Source organism: Orycteropus afer, unplaced genomic scaffold (genome assembly GCF_000298275.1).
Source record: "Orycteropus afer afer isolate SDZICR_OR568_19922 unplaced genomic scaffold, OryAfe1.0 scaffold00054, whole genome shotgun sequence".
NCBI classification, from domain to species: Eukaryota; Metazoa; Chordata; class Mammalia; order Tubulidentata; family Orycteropodidae; genus Orycteropus; species Orycteropus afer.
The window spans coordinates 3,589,021-3,607,786 of NW_006921641.1; the positions used below are offsets into that span (position 1 = coordinate 3,589,021).

The 18,766-nt window shown below is 37.6% G+C and overlaps 1 protein-coding gene across 1 annotated transcript in view; it reads right to left on the bottom strand.

Annotated features, from left to right (window-relative positions):
* The window catches only part of BIRC6 (baculoviral IAP repeat containing 6), a 366,321-nt gene that overhangs the window by 264,430 nt on the left and 83,125 nt on the right, over window positions 1-18,766 (bottom strand). Inside the window, exons 9-11 of the mRNA XM_042780685.1 lie at window positions 18,678-18,736; window positions 10,782-12,176; window positions 1,797-1,946 (exon numbers count right to left, since the gene is read on the bottom strand). Coding sequence (XP_042636619.1) covers window positions 1,797-1,946; window positions 10,782-12,176; window positions 18,678-18,736 — 1,604 coding nt within the window. The remainder of the gene's footprint in view (window positions 1-1,796; window positions 1,947-10,781; window positions 12,177-18,677; window positions 18,737-18,766) is intronic.

Sequence of the window (18,766 nt, forward strand, 5' to 3'; positions counted from 1 at the left end):
TCCTCGGAAGGAAGGTTGGGCAATCCTACTTCCGTAGTGATACTGCCTCAGAAACCCAAGGAGGGGTCGCTATGAGTCGGGGCCGACTCGACAGCACATAACAACAACAGTAATCACTAAAAGTTTACCTTTAGTGCAAGGAAGGATGATCAAATGCTCAAATGTAAGTATTCATGAAGGTCAAATACCAATTCTATGAATTATTTATACCTAAAAATTGTTTTGAATTTTAATATACTTTTCATTAAAAATTTATTAATTGTCTCATAAATACTAGGTTCTGGGGGTAATATGTAGTAAGTGTTAAGAGTAAAACACAGCAGCTCCCCTATGGAAGCATAAAGGGGACTAACAGGAGGAATAAAGTATGAGGAGGGGGACCTGAGGGGGAACAGAGCTTTCTATGTTAGTATAAAATGTGAAGAGCATGAAACTGAAGTGCATACTGAAAAAAACATGAAAAGTTTATTGTACCAGGAGATTAAAAAGGCTGCTATATTTATTTCATAGACATCTACAAAGCAAAGATTTTTAAGTAGGGAATAACATGAATAACATGCTATCATTACTTCTTTTGAACAATAACCCTGGAGGACAGTGTTGAACATAGGTGGGAGAAAAGAAAAAATAAACAATAACTAATCTGTTTGGGGGTTCAGGATAGGGCAATGAGTGAGGGTCTGAATATACCATTCCAGCTAGAGAATATGTTTTTCAGATCTTGCATTCCAGTAGTAGTATTAGCCATTCCACTAATTTTACTCTTACACAATGAAATCACCTCTTTTGTAAGCTTTTTCCCTCCCTACCTAGATCCAAAGTTATTTAAAGACGTAAATGTTTTTATCTCTTAGGTGACTTCACCCATACTGACCACTCTAACATAAGCTAAGGACTTTTTTTTCATTTTAATATTTACAGTATTGCTAAAGGGGCAAGGAGGCCACATCTTTTGACCTCCTCTAACCCCATAAGAGGAAGGCAGAGTCACCATCAATAGCCCAAGACCCATTACTCCAAGGCCAGACATGCTGCCTCCCTCCAGCCCTTTCACCAACCATTCCTCCCAAAGTACCTACCACCTCTCTCTCATAATTCACTGCAGTGGCCACAAAGAACTCACAGATTACGGGGTTTATTAGGGAAGCACCAGGCTACAATTCAAGTTCAGGAAAAATGCTGTCTCTCTCCCAGCCCACAGTCTCTCTCCTAACAGTCTCTCACAGTCTCTCTCCCAACAGTGAGTGTCCCAGCAGCATGTGTCTCTTACAGGAGAGTGTGTCTCTTTCAGCAGCAAGTCTTCCTCAACCAGCAGTCAGAGAAAGAGAGACTTCTTCTGCCTCTAGGAGGGCTCCTTTTCAGCCTGGCAGAGTGACCAAACTAGCCAATCATAGCATTAGAATTCTAAACACCTGAGAAAGAGTGCGCCTCCCACAACACTGCATTGTGCCACGCCCAACAGAAATACCCCAGGTGGGTAACTTTTACAATCAGGAGCTCCTCAGTTGCTCACAGCAAATTCCACCACAAAGTTTACAAAGACTTATGGCTAGAAAAGCCACGCTAAGTAATTTACTACACTGCAAGTATCTTCCAACTTTTGGGAAAAAATATGACAAATAATATATAACAAATTTCATAAAAGAATAGCAACAAAGAATTAACTCCCTGAAAGTAATCGATAGTTGATTACAAAAATGGAAATAATGTCTACTATAATATAAGAAAAGTCTCAGGAAATGTCTAACATCATAAGAATTTACATTTAAAAAATAATTTAAAATTTTATATTGTACCTGAAATGCCAGGACTTGAAGGATTTGATAAAGGTTTGGAACCTTCTGAAGAGGGTTCTATTCCTTTAGAAAGAGATCCATCCACGAGTATATCAGCTTCATCAATATCATCACAGGTTCCTCCAATTTGGAGAAAATGAAGTTCACCACCTATAGTACAGTAAAATTCCATTAACACAGATACATGGAAATTGGATAAATACTCAAAGGGCATACTACTTAGTTAAGAAACTTATTTTAATTTGCAATAGGCAGATAGAAGGTAGGCAGTTAAAAAAGACTATCAAGTGATGTATCGCCAAGAATTTAGAAATTTAATTGTCAAAGAATTGCAAATTGAAAATCATTCTAAATGAACAAAATAACAAATACATAACATACCTGAAAACAGGTTTTTATCAAGTGTTTAGTATATGCTAAGAAGCTGTGGTGGCGAGATGGATAAGGTATTTGGCTGCTAACCAGAAGGTCAGGAGTTCACACCCACCAGCTGCTCCACAGGAGGAAGATGAAGCAAATGACTTCCATACAGATTTACAGCCTTAGAAACCCAATGGGGGTTGCTATGAGTTGAAGTCAACTCAATGGCAGTGGGTCTGGTTTGGTCTGATTAGTATACGCTAAACAAAGAACAAATTTGTCTTAAGAGAAGTGCAGCCAAAATGCTCCTTGGAAGCAAGGGGCAGACTTCACCTCACCTACTTTTGTCATGCTGTGAGAAGGGACCATTCCCTGGAAAAGGTTATGCTGGGTAAAGTAGAGGGTCAGCAAAAAAAAAAAAAAAAGGGGGGGGGGGACCCTAAATGAGAAGAACTGACACAGTGGCTGCAGTGATGGGCTCACGTATAGCAAGAATTTTGAGGATAGTGCATAACCGGGCAGTGTTTTGTTCTGCTGTACACAGGGATGCTATTAGTTGGAGCTGATTCGACAGCACCTAACAACAACAACCAACACTATTTTAAGGAGCACTGGTGATACAGTGGTTAAGCACTTGGCTGCTAACTAAAAAGTTGACAGTTCAAACCCACCAGCCACACCAGGTGTGGAAGCCTACTGTCATAAATATTATGGCCTTGGAAACCTTATAGGGCAGTTTTATTCTGCCACACTGGGTCACTATGAGTCAAAATCAACTCAATGGCAATGGGTTTGTTTTTTGGTGTTTTAAAACACTATTTCAAATGCTTAAATTAATTCATTTAATCTTCACAAAAAACCTTGAAGTAGGAACTAAATGTCACGAGATTGTTTTGTGGGGTCTGAAGGCTTAGGATCACAGTCTCATGGGACAAATCAGTCAACTGGCATAATACAGTATGTAAAGTTTATGTTCTACATTCTAGTTAGGTGAGTACTATTTGAGGTCTTAAAAGCTTGTAAGCAGCCATCTAAGATATAACAATACAACTACTGATCTCTACGTATCCAGAGTAAAAAGGAAAGAAGGAAAATGAAGATTCAGGACTAATAATTTAGATGAACCACTGCTTTATCTACCTTGAGACCAGAATGGTGAGCACTACAAACCACTCTGATCAGGAACACAATAGAGGGATCTTGATAAAACAGTTGCAAAATGTGAATCAGATCTCAAATTCTTAAAAACTCCAGATTTACTGGATTGCTTGAGAATGGAGGACTCCTCAAGACCATCACCTTAAGATACTTTTTAAATCTTTAAGCAAAACCATTCCGTAAGGTCATTTTTTAGCTAAATAACAGATTAGCTTATAAACAGTATCATTCGTGAGTACTGTGGTCCTTTAAACAATAAATAGGTAAATCATTCCCTATTTACTCAAAAGTGGAAACAAGAAGGCAAGGCAGCAAGGAAACTAGAATATTGGAAATGGAACAACCAGAATAGAAATGAGAAAGGTGAAACACTGTGAAAAAATGTGAGCAATGTCACTGAACAAACTGTGTACAAATTATTAAACGGGAACCTAATTTGCTGTGTAAACTTTCACCAACAATACAATAAAATATATTCACTTTAAAAAAAAAAAAAAGAAAGAAAAAAAAATACACGGTTACTCTTTTGGGACCTAGTTTTTAACAACGGATTCTTAGTTATGGCACCAAATGCACAAGCAGCAAAAGATAAAATAGATAATTGTGATCCATAAAGATAAGAAACTTTTATTAAAGAACTTAATAAAATGAAGAGACAACCTGTGACTAGGAGAAAATATTTGAGAACCATGTATCTCATAAGGATTTAATACTCATAATATATAAAGAATTCCTACAACTTAACAAAAAGACAAACAACCTAACTGAAAAATGGGCAAAGAACTTGAATACGTATTTCATCAAAGAAATATTCAATGGCACATGAAAAGATACTCAGCATCATTAGGGAGATGCAAAGCAAAACCCTAAGGACATACTACCTCACTCCTACTAGAATGGTTATGATCAAAAAACTGGAAAATGACAAGTCTATGGAGGATAAGAAAAAACTGAAACCCTCAGCTACTGCTCGTGAGAATGTAAAATGTACAGATGCTTTGGAAAATAGTTTAGTGGCCTCTCAAAAAGTTAAACACAGACTACCATATGATCCAGCAATTCTACTTTTAGGTATCTATCCAAAAGGATTGAAAGCAGTGACTCAAACAAATACACATGTTACAAATATGTGTACATGTTACAAACAGATACACCAATGTTCAATGCAGCACTATTCACAATAGACAAAAGGTACAATCTAAATGTCATCAGCAGATGAACAAACAAAACATGAAATATAAATACAATGGAATTTTACTTAATTATAAAGAAAAATGAAGTCCTGCTACATGCTACAACATCGATGAACCTTGAAAACATTATGCTGAATGAAGTCAGTCAGTCACAAAAGGATAAATACTGGATGATCCCACTTATATGACAGCACAGGGAAAACAAAGTTTATTAATGGTTACCAGCAGTGGGAAGGAAGGGGTTAGAGGCAGTCACTGCTTCAGAAGCACAGAGTTTCTGTTAATGGTGGAAGAATAATCTGGAAAAGGATAGCTGTGATGGATACACAATATGATGAACATAACCAATGTCACTGAACTGTACGTGTAAAATTTGCTGAATTGGCAAATGCTTTTTGTTACATATATTTTTTAGCACACAAATAAAAACAGTTTTATCAAATCAAGTTGTAGTTCACAGGCTGTCCCTGCGTTATGGACTACCCTGGTTAAGACTGTTCGATTTACAGACAACGCATACTTGCTCTTCACACCCATTGCCACTGAGCTGATTCCACCACACAGCAACACTATAATAAAGCAAAAAAAAAAAAAAAGAAAGAAAGAAAACTTTCTGTCATCGAGTTGATTCTGACTCACAGTGACCCCCACTGGGTTTCTGGGGTGATAAATATTTAAAGAAGTAGATTATCCCATCTTCCTTCCGAGGAGTGGCTGGTGGGTTTGAACCATCAGTCTTCTGGTTAGCAGTTAAATGCCCTAAACACTGCACCACCAGAGCTCCTTATATAGTGACACCATAATAGGATGAAGTAAAAACGATAGAGTCAATTCCAACTCATAGTGACCCACTTTGGGTTTCCGAGGCAGTAAATCTTTATGGAAGTAGATTGCCCAGGCTTCCTTCCATGGAGCAACTGGTAGGTTTGAACCGCCAACCTTCTGCTTAGCAGTCAAACGCCTTAGGAACTACGCCACCAGAGCTCCTTAATAGGACCAAACAGAGTACCCTGTAAGATATCTAAGACTACAAATCTTTATGGAAGCAGACTGCCTTATCTGTCTCCCACAGAGCAGCTGATGGGTTTAAACTGCTAACCTTTTGATTAGCAGTCAATTTAACAACTCTGCCACCTTTCTGAGTTCCTTTTTTGCCCTTTGTTATTGTTGTTAGGTGCTGTTGAGTTGGCTCTGATTCACAGCAACCTGATGCATAAGAGAATGAAATACTGCCCAGTCCTGCACCATCCTCACAATCCTTCTTGCTATACTTGAGCCCATCATTGCAGCCACTGTGTCAATCTATCTCACTGAAAGTCCTCCCCTTTCTTGCTGACCCTCTGTGTTACATGAATTTGTCCTCACTTTGAAACAAATGAACCAACCCTTACTCAGAACAAATTCTTCATCACAATCCCCTTCACTTGCTGCACAAGCAGCTTTTAAATCATTGAAAAGGCTTCAAGCCTTTTCTAGAACTAAAGTAAGGCTAAAGCTAAATAAGAACTGTATGCACCTGGTTGACTTACCTACAAATTCTTAAAGACATAGCTAGGAATACATTTTGTTAGTAACTTGAGGACTGCCTATATTAACAATCACATTTAAAATTAACCTAAATAATTATTAACTGAAGATTTTTATCAAGACTCTCAGTGACTATCTATGAGAAAAATATATTGCTATTGAGTATCTTCAGCAGACATGTCCATTTGATTCACAGTCTAAGATACTTTTTAAATATCTTTCATCTATTTATGGACTGCCATACATGCTTTTTAAAACATAACTTTTCCTTCTCCTTTATTGTTCTTAGTCTCATTCTTTCAAATGCATCTCGAACAGCCAATCCTTGAAAAAAGAATTGGAAAATTATTTTCCAAGTGGTTAACTTCTCATGCTTTGTCTTTTTTTTTAACCTATCTACATAAACTCCCTGTCACAAGGGATCACTTCCTAGAACTTCTTAGTATCCAAACTCCAAGAATACAGACAGTCCCCACCTTCATTAATTAGAGCTCTTCCTAAATGTGTCTTAAGTCAAATTTGTAGATAAGTCAGAACAGGTGCATACAAATCTTGTTGTTGTTGTTGTTATGTGCCGTCGAGTCGGCCCCGACTCATAGCGACCCCTCCTTGGGTTTCCGAGGCAGTATCACTACGGAAGTAGGATTGCCCAACCTTCCTTACTTACCTTTATATTAGTGCAAGGAAGGAGCTCTGGTCATGCAGTGGTTAAAACATTCAGCTGCTAACCAAAAGGTCAGCAGTTCGAACCCTGCAGTTGTTCTGCAGGAGAAAGATGAAGCAGTCTGCTTCTATAAAGACTTACATCCTTGGAAACCCTATGGGGAAATACCAGTCTACCATATAAGGTAAGTGAGTTGTAATCAACTACATGGCAGTGAGTGTAGTTTGGTAGGTTTCAGTGCAAGAAAAGGCACAATTCCTTTTCAGTGATTCAAAAGCTGCATAACCAGCAAATGAAGCTGATTGTGATGAAGAATTTGTTTTGAGTAGGGGTGGTTCAATTTTTTCAAATGGTAAATTTACATAACATTACAGGCCAGTTTGAGTTGTCCAACTCTGGCATTCTTAACCTGGGCACTGCCTGTACTTCAATCTATTCTATGTCTTAAATACTATTCAACTCTCAGTTGCCTGAAGTATATCTTATCAAATAATTTAAGTCATTAAATTCTTATTATAACCAGGAAAATACTAGCATCCTATAAAGAAAGCTGTGCCCTAGGGCCAGACCACTAAGGTACCAAACCCAGCTGAAAAGCTGGATGGCCTATGGCTTGTTAATTTGTTTTGTTTTCTTTTGCTTTCATTTTTTTAAATCTTTCAGATGAAAAGATTCCAAAGAGTTCAGTATAGGAGTCTCCTGCTTTTGCTACAGCCTAGCAGTATAGTATAGTCAAGCATTCTGATGACATGCTGCCCAACTTTGAATGCCAGCTGACATTTATTAGCTCTATGATTTGGGCAAGTTCCCTAACAACCTCTCTTTCCCTAAGTTTCCTTTATCTGCAAAATAAGAGACAATACTAGCACATACTTTGAAAAGTGGATGTGATGACTACAACAGTGAACAGGTAAAGCTGTTACAACAAGGAACGTGCACATAGGTGAGCACATAGTATTTTAGTGATTGTTCTAAAGTTTCTCAACAGTTTTATTAGTCTAAAGTTATTCTACATTGCTCATTTTTTTAAACTGTTAAATGTTAAATGATGTTAACATGTTTTTCCTGGTTAGCTCATCAGATGTATTTCTGAGAAGGTGATCTGAACAATTCATCAGCCATAATTCTCCTTGGCTAAACTCTTGAACAAATCTTTTTAAAGAGAAAATTCAGGTAAATGCTAACAGAACTACTAATGGGAAGTATGTATCAACTGCTTTCAAATCACAATTCCTCTGTCAAACCTTTGTTTAGTCAACCAGGCTTCAGATATTTCTAGACTCTAAATTCCCATGAAACTATCATTAAGACTACTCATTTTGCCTGACCCCTAATGTGAGTAATCCTTTTCAAAAATTGCTTTACCAATCTGCCAAGCACAGCATAAAGTAGATGAACTTGGAAGACATTACCAAACCAAAATCAAACTCACTGCCATCGAGTCGACTGGACTCGAAGCAACCCCTCCTTCGGTTTCCAAGGCAGTAACCACTACAGAAGTAGATTGCTTAATCTTCCTTCAGAGGAGCGGCTAACAGGTTTGAATCATCAGTTTCCTGGTAAGCAGTCAAATGAGCTCCTTGGAGGACATTATGCTGAGTGAAATAAGTCAATCACAGAAGGACAAATATTTTATTAGTCTGATATTGTAAAAAAGCAAGGGAAGGTTTATATATGGAAGGAAATTTTCTTTGTTGGTTACCAAGGGTGGGAGGGGTGAGGAGGGAAAACTGTTAGATAGGTAGAGACAAGTATTGATTTGGGTGAAGAGAAGGGCAATGTACCAAATATGAGTGATCAACATGGTGGCAATGAGGAAGAGGAAGACAGAGAGAGGTGTATGAGAGGTACAGACAACAAAGATGAACCGTTTTGCACATACAGAACTGCATTGTCAGTGAAGGCAAACATCGATATACTGGTGGATAGATGAGTGGACAGGCTGAACTATTAGGTATGTCTATACAGGGGGAAGTGTGCCCATGACCATGTATAGGATTGGCAGACAATGTTTCTACAAGTGTATTGGTATATTCTGTAGGAATTCCCAGATATATAGTAGAGCTGACAAGGGACAAGGTTGCAGTCACATCCCAGCCACAGCCAGCTACCCAGAGGGAGCGAGTCCTTGGACATGTGGGCTCAGGACCATAGTCTCAGGGGACATCAAGCTCAATTGGCACAACATACTATACTATACTACATCATAATCCAACACGAAAACATTATTCCACATCCTACTTTGATGAGTAGCAACTGGGATCTTAAAAGCTTGTAAGCGGCCATCCAAATGCAACCATGGATCTCTCCTCATCCAAAGCAAAAAAGAATTAAGAAAACCAAAGACGCATGGAAACAATTAGTCCAAGCAACTGGTATTCTATGTGATCCTCAGCCTATACGACTATGAGACCAGAATAACTAAATGGTGGCCAGCTACCACTGTCAAACACTTGAAGGGGGATCTCTAGGAGATCCTGGGTAGAGTGGAAGAACAATATGCAACAAAACTCAAAATCATATAAAAATAAAAAAAAAAAAGGACCAGGTTTGCTGGTCTGATACAGCCTGATGCAACCACTGAGACTATGGCCCCTAGTTGCCCTTCAAGTCTGGAATTGAACCCACTCCCGTGCCTTCCAGCCAAACAAAAGATAGGCATATAAGGTGAACATTTATATTAGGTAGATGCATTCCTTGAAAAGATCAATCATGGGAGAACAGAAGAGCTGTGTGTGCACAGGGAGACAGCTCAGTGGGCAGGAGTGCATGGGAGGGAAGGACAAAGGGAAGAGGTAACTATGGGGAGGAATTGGGAGGGGAGCTGTTGCAGCGTGGTTAATTACAGTCAATGTCATGAGACAAAGTATATGTGAGCTGCTGTATGGAAAGTGAATTTGCTCTGTAAACTTTTACCCAAATGACAATAAAAATTAAAAAAAAAGATTCCTTTTCCTCCCAAAATTTAATTATACCCTAAGTAACAAAAACAAGTGGAAAAAGGTATCTTACTCTATACAGTGTCTTAGGTATTGCAAAACCAATTCACTAGCAGCCAAAGGTTGGAAAATCAATAAAAATAATTTGGCAAACTAATAATTATGAGCTAAAGATTTTTCTTTCAAAAGGAAATAAGGACCAATATCTGCGCCAGAAACTTTACATGTATTATTTCACTTAATTCTAGCAATCCTAGGAAACAGGCCTTCTTAGCCTACTTTATAAACAAACAAAGGTTTACTGAATTTACAGTAACTTCTCCAAAGTCACAAATTTAAGCACATGCAAAGTCAAGACTTACAGAAACAACAGCAAGCTAGTTATTTCTCTTTACAAAAACCCACTTTATACCATTTCACTATTATGAAAGACCTGCATTAGTACTCATTTTCACTAACTAAAAGAAATCCAAAGAGGATTTTCATTTTTACAAAAAAGGCAAAAAGCAAAACTAGTGTTCAATGTGTCTGTTTTACAGTCAGCCAATAGAAGGCAGCATACACCCCAAACAGTGACTGTAGCAGCGAGTGTAACAGCAACAGGGGTGTCGTCAAGCCGTTTCCCCAGAAACTACACTTGGGATCTCAGCATTCAAGTGCCATAGCTTTGAATTGTGTTTCCAAATACTATACATGTTATTTTAGGTTGCAGGTGTTATTCAATATGAATGGGTAGATTATTTTGGGGGGCTGGGAATGCTCAAAAATTTTTCCCACATAAATTAATGGTAATTTATTCTTCGCTTTACACCAGCTCAGCTTATAGAAGGTTTCACAGAAACACTCTGCTAAAAGACAGCAGGGAAAACTTATTTTCTTGAGATCAAAGCAGAGATTTTCTGAGAGACTTGTTAACTTATTTACAATTAGAATCCTAACCTGAGGCAGCAGAAAAGTGTTTCTAAGCAACAGTTAAAACAGTACAAAGATTCACCATCTCATGAAAAAAAAATCAATTCTCTCCATCTACATGGATCTGAAATTCATACTAGGTATGTATATAAATGAGTGCCATGTATGTTGATTTAATCATTTGCCATCTTTTGAAAATTTGTAGAGGAATCAAATCAAACACCCAGCTTACCTTTGGTGCATGCACACAGCCTGTCTGTCCCCGAGCAGTAAATGACAGAAACAAACGTGTCCTGTTCCTCAGTGCCCTCCTTTTTGGGAGGTTCTACTTTGGCCAAAATTTCAAAGTTTGAAAGATCTAATATTTTTACATATCCTCCCTGAGTGGTTATTACCAGGTGTCCAAGGGTAGAAATGTCAGACTTTTTTTCTCTCTCAGTGCCAATCTTTGAGGTTAACTGCATTTCCTCAACAGGTTCCTCACAGTCATCCTCTCGATTATCCAATATATCTGGTGGAAGCAAAATGAGCGAGGTAATTGTGTCCTGGGGATCTTTGATATGTTGTATTTTTATTGGCTCCTCTTCTAAAGTCACTATCCGAGTGGCATAATTCATTTTATAAAGTACTAAATATCCACCACTAACATTCCTCTGCTCAGGCTGAATTATTAAAGGAGTCTGTACATCTGCTGGTGATTCATGTTGGATTACACCAATATTTGCACCATTCACTACAGCAAGATTTGATTCCAGCTCACCTTTCCGTCTATTACATAGAGCAGAGTTTAATTTGTTTAAGTTATTCAAGGCCTCTACTTGATTTATTGCACTCATGGATTCAACGGGGCACGTCCGTAGTCCTACCAACAAATGAATTCCATCAGCACAAGGAGTGATTGAGTCTATACAAAGATTCTCCTCCTCTGCAAACTTTGGCAGCCTCAAGCACTGAACCAGAGTCCCAGGCTTGGGAAACACAGAGTTCCACTTGTCAGAATCTGGAGAGGTAAGGTTGGCTGCTGCATCTGCAAACTGCTGAATGTAAGTCACAGGAGGATCCTGCAGCAACAACTGCTCCTGACTATCCAGCTCCATTTCAATAATCTGTGGCACCGTAAAGCCATCATCATGCAAACTTTTACTCATAATACTGTTCATCTGTGAAAAGATTTTTCCTGCTTTCTCATCAGATTCCTTGATGCTATAAAGCAATAAAATGGGTAAAGTTCTCCTTACCAGGGGAGAATTTAGTTCTGAATTTGTACAGGATTCATTGTCAGTTGACCCTTGTTCAGATATACTTTCACCCTGAGTTCTGCTTAAAACATCCAGTGACCTGTGAGAATTACTACTAATGGGAGAGGTAGCGGGAGATTTATATGTTAATAAACCTCCAGCTAATAAACAGGGAAAGGGAATGTTGTGTTGTTCCTGGTGCTTTTCCTTCGTCTTTTCAGTCTTACAGTTTGTTAAGCAAGGATTTGCCCCAAGTTCTTCAAGATCCTTAACAGTATCTTCAAGTACATTTGCAACAATCTCCCACTGAAGTTTTTCTGGCTGCTGGAGAATGCTGAGCGCTGTTATATCAAGACTCACTTCCATGGCTTCCTTCTGTGATGTATGCCCTTAGAAAAGGAATAACATTCCTTAGAGATAGCCTTGTCAATATCAATCAAAACCTTTGGCTTAATGTTCTCATTATTTTTTTTACTCACCCAGTTAGTACATAATGTTTACAAAAATGGAGAAATTTAAAGTAATTTTAAGGAAACTCAACCAAATCTGAAATAACCCCACTCAGAAAAAACTGTAGTATTTAAGAAGCTTAAATCATTTTCAATTCAGAATATATTCTCCTGAAAATGTGTAAGCAAAATCCTACTTTTAAAATTTGAGTAAAAAGGCTTAAGAAGGAAGAAAAGATAATATTTGTTCATCATTTTACTATGTAAATTAATAGGATTTCCTGTTCCCCAACTCTAAATCAAAGATACCCAATATTATACAGGTGTTGATCAATTATACACCCTCCAGATTATCCACAAAAAATAATTCTAATCTTAATTCCTTCTCTTCAGTCATTTAGGTGTCACAGCACCATCTTCTCCCTCCTACACCTCACTGTGATAGCTATCAGTTGATTGTCATTGTATGCAATTTAATTCTAATCAGAGCATAGAAAAAATAACTCGCAATCAAAAGTTCCCAACTTAAAACACCATTTTAAAATGAAATACAAATTTCTTCTGTATCATCTTCTAATTTTTAGTTCAACATTCCTCTCAGTTTGCTTAAAATCAAACAATTACATCATCCTTTGTGACCTTCTCTTCATGCTGTCTCATTACAATTACTACAAAAGATATCTCTCAGTCTCAACCATCTAAACATTACCTCTGTCTACACAAAATCCTGCAACAAGTGTCAGTCAACCTTCAAGCATAATCTCTGGATACCGGACTAAAATACAATCTCTTTCGACCATTTTTTTCTAAAAAGCACAGACTACAACATTATTAACAACAATTACGTCAAGACTGCTCTCAGAAATCTGTAGAAATAAGAATAGAACAGCTTTAAAATTTTAAATAGGAAGAACACAGAAGAGTAAAAGAAATATAATTCAAGGTTTGACAACTGTCTAAGTAAAGGAATGAACAACAGAGGTTCACGGAACAGCAAACATTTAAGGTATACTTAAAGCTCTGCTACACCATTTTGGTTAACTATTTTATTCATGATGTCTTCAGCATGGTCACTGTTTCACCTAGAATTTCCCTTATCTAGTGATAATCTCATTTCACATAAGATTATTACTAGCCTCTAAAACTGAAACAACTTCTAACTAAGCAAAAGAAAGTTATAATAATAAACTCAACAACTTAATTGTACCAATGAAGCTGTTCATTTATTTAAACACTCATTAGGCTATGCCACGTGCAGCCTTTTAATTGTTATATATTTATGTATATTTTCTTTACTTCACTAATTTAGATTGGAAATTGAAGGCTGATAGTGAAATAGTTTAATAATATGTAGTACTCTGCAATAACCCTCAGGATGCTCATCTATTTACTAGACTCAACTGACAAATTCTGCCAGACACTGTGGGAGAGAGATCCAATGGATCTACCATCTCAGGACCATGGTATTGGGGAAAACCAGACTCAACTGGCACAATATAATACATAAAAATCTTGTTCCACAACCTACACTGGTAAGTAGCAACAGGGCTCTTAAAAGCTTTCAAGCAGCCATTTAAGATGTAGCTAACGGTCTCCTAAAGTCAGAAGCAAAGAAGAGTGAAGGAAAAAAAAAAAAAAACCCACCAAGGACATTTGGAAGCAATCAGCCCTAGGATATGATGGACCTCGAGACCAGAAGAACTAGATGGTGCCTGGCTACCAATGCCAAAGTTGGGCAATCTACTTCCATAGTGATACCGCCTCGGAAACCCAAGGAGGGTTGCTATGAGTCAGGTCTGACTGGACGGCACATAGCAAAAGCACCAATGCTAACCACTTGGCAAAGGATCAAAACTGGAGATCATGGATAGAGTGAGAGGGAAAATGTGGAACAAAATCCAGAACCACAGTAAGGATCAGAACTACTGGTTGAATGGTGTCTGGTGGGACCCCCAATACTATGGCCCTGGGATACGCTTCGGGCCTGGAATAAAACTCACTCCCAGGGGCTGGCTCTTAGCCCAGTAGTAAATAAGATGTACACACAGACCACTCAACCCAGAGTGATGCACCCACATACTCTATGGAGATGCATCCCTTGAAATAATCAACCACAGGGCACTAGGGGAGCAGCATACATATGGAGGAAATGCAGAACACAGGAACATAACTATGAGGGGCATGGCGGGTGGAGGGGTTACTGGGAAGGGAGGGGAGGAGAGTGGGTTAGGGTTGGGGATAACTGGGGAGTGAAACCAAATGTACACGAAATACTGAATATAAAACAAACTCTGCTTTGTAAACCTGGACCTAAAGCACAATACAAATAACAAAAACTGACAAAACTCAAATGATTTTTTAAAATGTTCTGTTTGCAAGAAAAAGCAATTTTAGTCTAGATGTTAATTTTAAGGCACTCTGGCACCATAATGGGTAACGCATTTGGCTGCTAGCCAGAAGGTCAGTGGTTTAAAATTTACCAGCTGCTCAATGGAACGGAGCAATCTACTTCCATGAAGACTTAAAGCCTCCGAAATCCAATGGGGGTTGCTATGAGTCAGAACTGACTCGATGGCAGTGAGTTTGGTTTGAGTATACTAATTTTAGTCTATATATTAATATACAGTAAGGCTAAAATTTGCCTATATTAACACACATTTAAGACAACAGTCAAAATAAATGGCATCTGGGATAAGATGGTTCCTTAAAAAGGAAAATATAACAAAGTCACATTTATTACTCTACTTCTTTCAATTATCTACTTAATCAATATCCAGGAAATAGCATGAATTATACATTCTACTTTAGAAGACTGGCAGAGCACATTATTGAGTTTGTCAAATCCCATAGGAAGGAAACCTGTTATCTTTAATTATCTCAGTTTCTCAAAACCACTGGGCCCCAAAATAACTTCTTACATGGCATACCAACCAACACCATGCAGTCATTTCTCAGATAATCACTTTGGGAAACTTCCCTCAATTCTACTTGTTTAGGTAGTGTCAATTCCAGAACTTCTGCCAGCCAAACTTCCTGAGCAATTAGGTTTTGTCTAGGGAGTTTTTCAAAACCCTATCAAATTTCAGTGCTAATCTTTGTTCAATCTCCTCCATTCTTCTCACTTCTCCAAAGAAGCAATACATCTTAATTCTGATTTTTGGTCCAAAACTCAAACTGTTCTCCCTGACATCATCTAGACCTTTTCAAAAGGTATAATTATTAACTGAAAAACAAGACTAAAAAATCTCTTAATCTCCACTGAAATTTCTGAAATTAAAAAAAAGATTCTATAATTCTTCAGACCATATTATTCAACTTTATGAGAATCACCTGAAGTTGCTAAAAATTTTGAAACAGCACCTATGTCTTCTTGGATACTTCCAAGAAGATAAAATATATTCCATTAATATCAGATATACATAGCTACTGCACAAACGTCCAGAAACTCATCAATAATAGTCTTCTAAAGTAACAGAAATAGTTTAGATGATGTATTACATTATAAATGAATGAGCTACTTACAAATCCTCAAATAAGGCAATTAAAAATTTGAACTGGAAGTACTTTTTTGTCTATTATAACTACCTTTTAATCCTCCATAAGGATAATAATCCACCCTCAAATGAGGTACCACATACAGGGTCAATAAAAATGTATGGAAATTTTCTAGATACTAAGAAGTAAACAGGAGCTCTGGTGGCATGATGGTCAAAGCATTTAGCTACTACTAAAAATGTGGCAGTTCGAAACTACCAGCCACTCCACAGGAGAAAAATGAGGCAGTCTGCTTCCATAATGACTTACAGCCTTGTAAACCCCATGGGGAGCTCTGGTGGCGTAATGCCTATGGCATTTGACTGCTAACCAGAAGGCTGGCGGTTCAAACCCACCAGCCACTCCTCGGAAGATGATTTGGCAATCTACTTTCATAGAGATAAAGCCTCGGAAACCCAAGAAGGGGTCACTATGAGTTCAATCAATTCAATGGCAGTGAGTTTGGTTTGGTTTTTTGGTTAAACCCTATGGGGCAGTTCTCCTCTGTCCTATAGGGGTGCTACGAGACAGAATCAACTTGATGCCAGTAGATTTGGTTTTGGGTTTTAGGAAGTGAACAGAAGCAGAGTGGCTAAAGGAAGTATAGAAGACCAAAACAGAGCATACATGAAATAGGTAGTAGAAAAGTGTTAAGGAAATAAACACCAAGGACAGCCATTGTAATTATAAAAATACTTGCTAAGATTATGAGATCCAGAGAAAAGAACAAAGATATAGCATACATAGAAGACGTTATCCTTAAAATCAAATAACTGAAGAGCAGAAAAAGGAATTTAAAGGAGGATTTAATTCAAGCTTCAATTTATAAAGGAAAAACTGAAGCCCAGAAATTTGAATGATTTGACAAAAGATGAAGGAATTATTTAGTAGAAGAGTTCAAGGTCCACCCAGCTCACCAGTGAACAGTTTATTACCCTTTATCAAATTAAGAAACTGCAAGCCTTTTTTTTTTTTTTTTTTTTGCAAAAAGGGCAACAGGGGAAAGACTAAAAACTGAAATTTAAAAAAAGTAATCAATTATTTATGTTTTTGGAGCTAATCAGATTAATAGATTAGTCAAGGCATTTTCCTGCTTTGCTAAGAACACCTTCAACAGACAGGTGGTGTTAAATCCAAAATCAGCCTAATGTTCTACTTTGTTGTCGTTATGTGCCGTCGAGTCAGACCTGACTCATAGCGACCCCTCCTTGGGTTTCTGAGGCAGTATCACTATGGAAGTAGATTACCCCATCTTCCTTCCCAGGAGTGGCTGGTAGGTTTGAACCACCAGACTTCTAGTCAGCAGTCAAGTGCTTTAGGCACTAAGCTACCAGAGTTCCCAATGTTCTACTTAGTGTCCCTAAAAACAATTCAATGACATTAGATATCAGAGAGCACTTACTACTCTATACTAACTATAACTTCAGATATTGTACCACACAAAACCAGGTGCAGTACAGTGAACTGTTTTAACATGGCACTTCTAGCAATGGTCTCGTAAGTCCAACAAAATGATTGAATGGGACTGTGCAAATAAGGTGCTTGTGGCCACCAAGAGGACTGGACAGTTTTACTAGTGCAAATAAGGTACATGGAACCCTTGTAGGGAATTGGTCAGTTCTGCCATCCTGCCAGGCGTAAAGGAAACCAAACTTAAAGGTTGGAGGGGTGACTTTACTACTGTCAAGGATGTGTTGTGCTCCCAGCAGAGGGATGTCTGACCTCCAACTCATAAGAACCAGCTTTGAGCTATTGTTGATCTTGATTCTCTCTCCTCCTCCTGAAATGAGACAAGGTCTGACACCATGCCAATTTTACACCATGACTCCTCCAAAGAGACCTAATAAGTTATCTATAACTTTAATATATGACATTTGATTTAAAAAAAAAGGGAAAGAAGAAGCCACAATTTAATTAAACAGCTATTTTTAAAAATACTGACTACTTCTCAGGTATTGGGCATGATGCTTTACATGTATCTATCTCATTAAATCTCTAAATTTCTAAATAACAGATGACATTTCACCATTTTAAACATTAGGATATAAAACCAGAATATAGTTAAGTGACAGAGGTAGGATCTGAATTCTCACACAGTAAAACTTTTAATATGCATTATTAGCTTTCCCTATAAAATAACTACACTTAAGTATATCACATCCTCCTTTGCCTTAACATTTCATAAATAAATAAGGAAGCATTTACTTGATGGCTGAATATTTAAGATTTTATACTTTAAAATTTTTCCTCCATCATTTACTTTCTTTTGAGAATAAAGAGCCTTAATATAAATTACTTCCATTAAACACACTACATTATGCAAATAAACAAAGCACATTTTAAAGAGCTTAATATCAACTTCCTGACATCTACAACAAAGATTTAGCATAAATGCAATTTTAATTCTTTTGCTTCAAATGAGTTCCACCTAAGTATGGAACACTACAAATATACAATTAATCCAAGAACTCTGATATACAATACTCAGTTTTTGGTGTTTGTTAATGAAAATTTAGAGTTTATATTGCCTAAGAAATCTAGAATTAAGTTGTTATTTTATATTAATTGAGAAATTTCAAATGAAGTGCTAATTTAGTCTTGATTAAATAATCAGAATCAGTTGCCATCACATCGACTTCAACTCACGGCAATCCCATGTGTCTCAGAATAGAACTGTGCTCCACAGGGTTTTCAATGGCTAATTTTTCGGAAACAGATCACCAGGCATTTCTTCCAAGAACCTCAGGTGGACTCAACATCCAAATTTTCACTTAGCAGCCAAGTGTTAACTGTTTGCACCACCCAGGGACTCTAGTAATCTAGTATGTAGTTGGAAAGAAGCCAGTGCCTTACCTAAAACTGTATAAATCCAAGAACTTAAAATATATTATCTAACCTTTTACATACCTGTCACAGAATCTGATCTGGAATGCTCTTCACTGTCTGAATCCTCCAGTAAGTCATCACTTAAATCAAAAGACAAAGTAACAAATAAT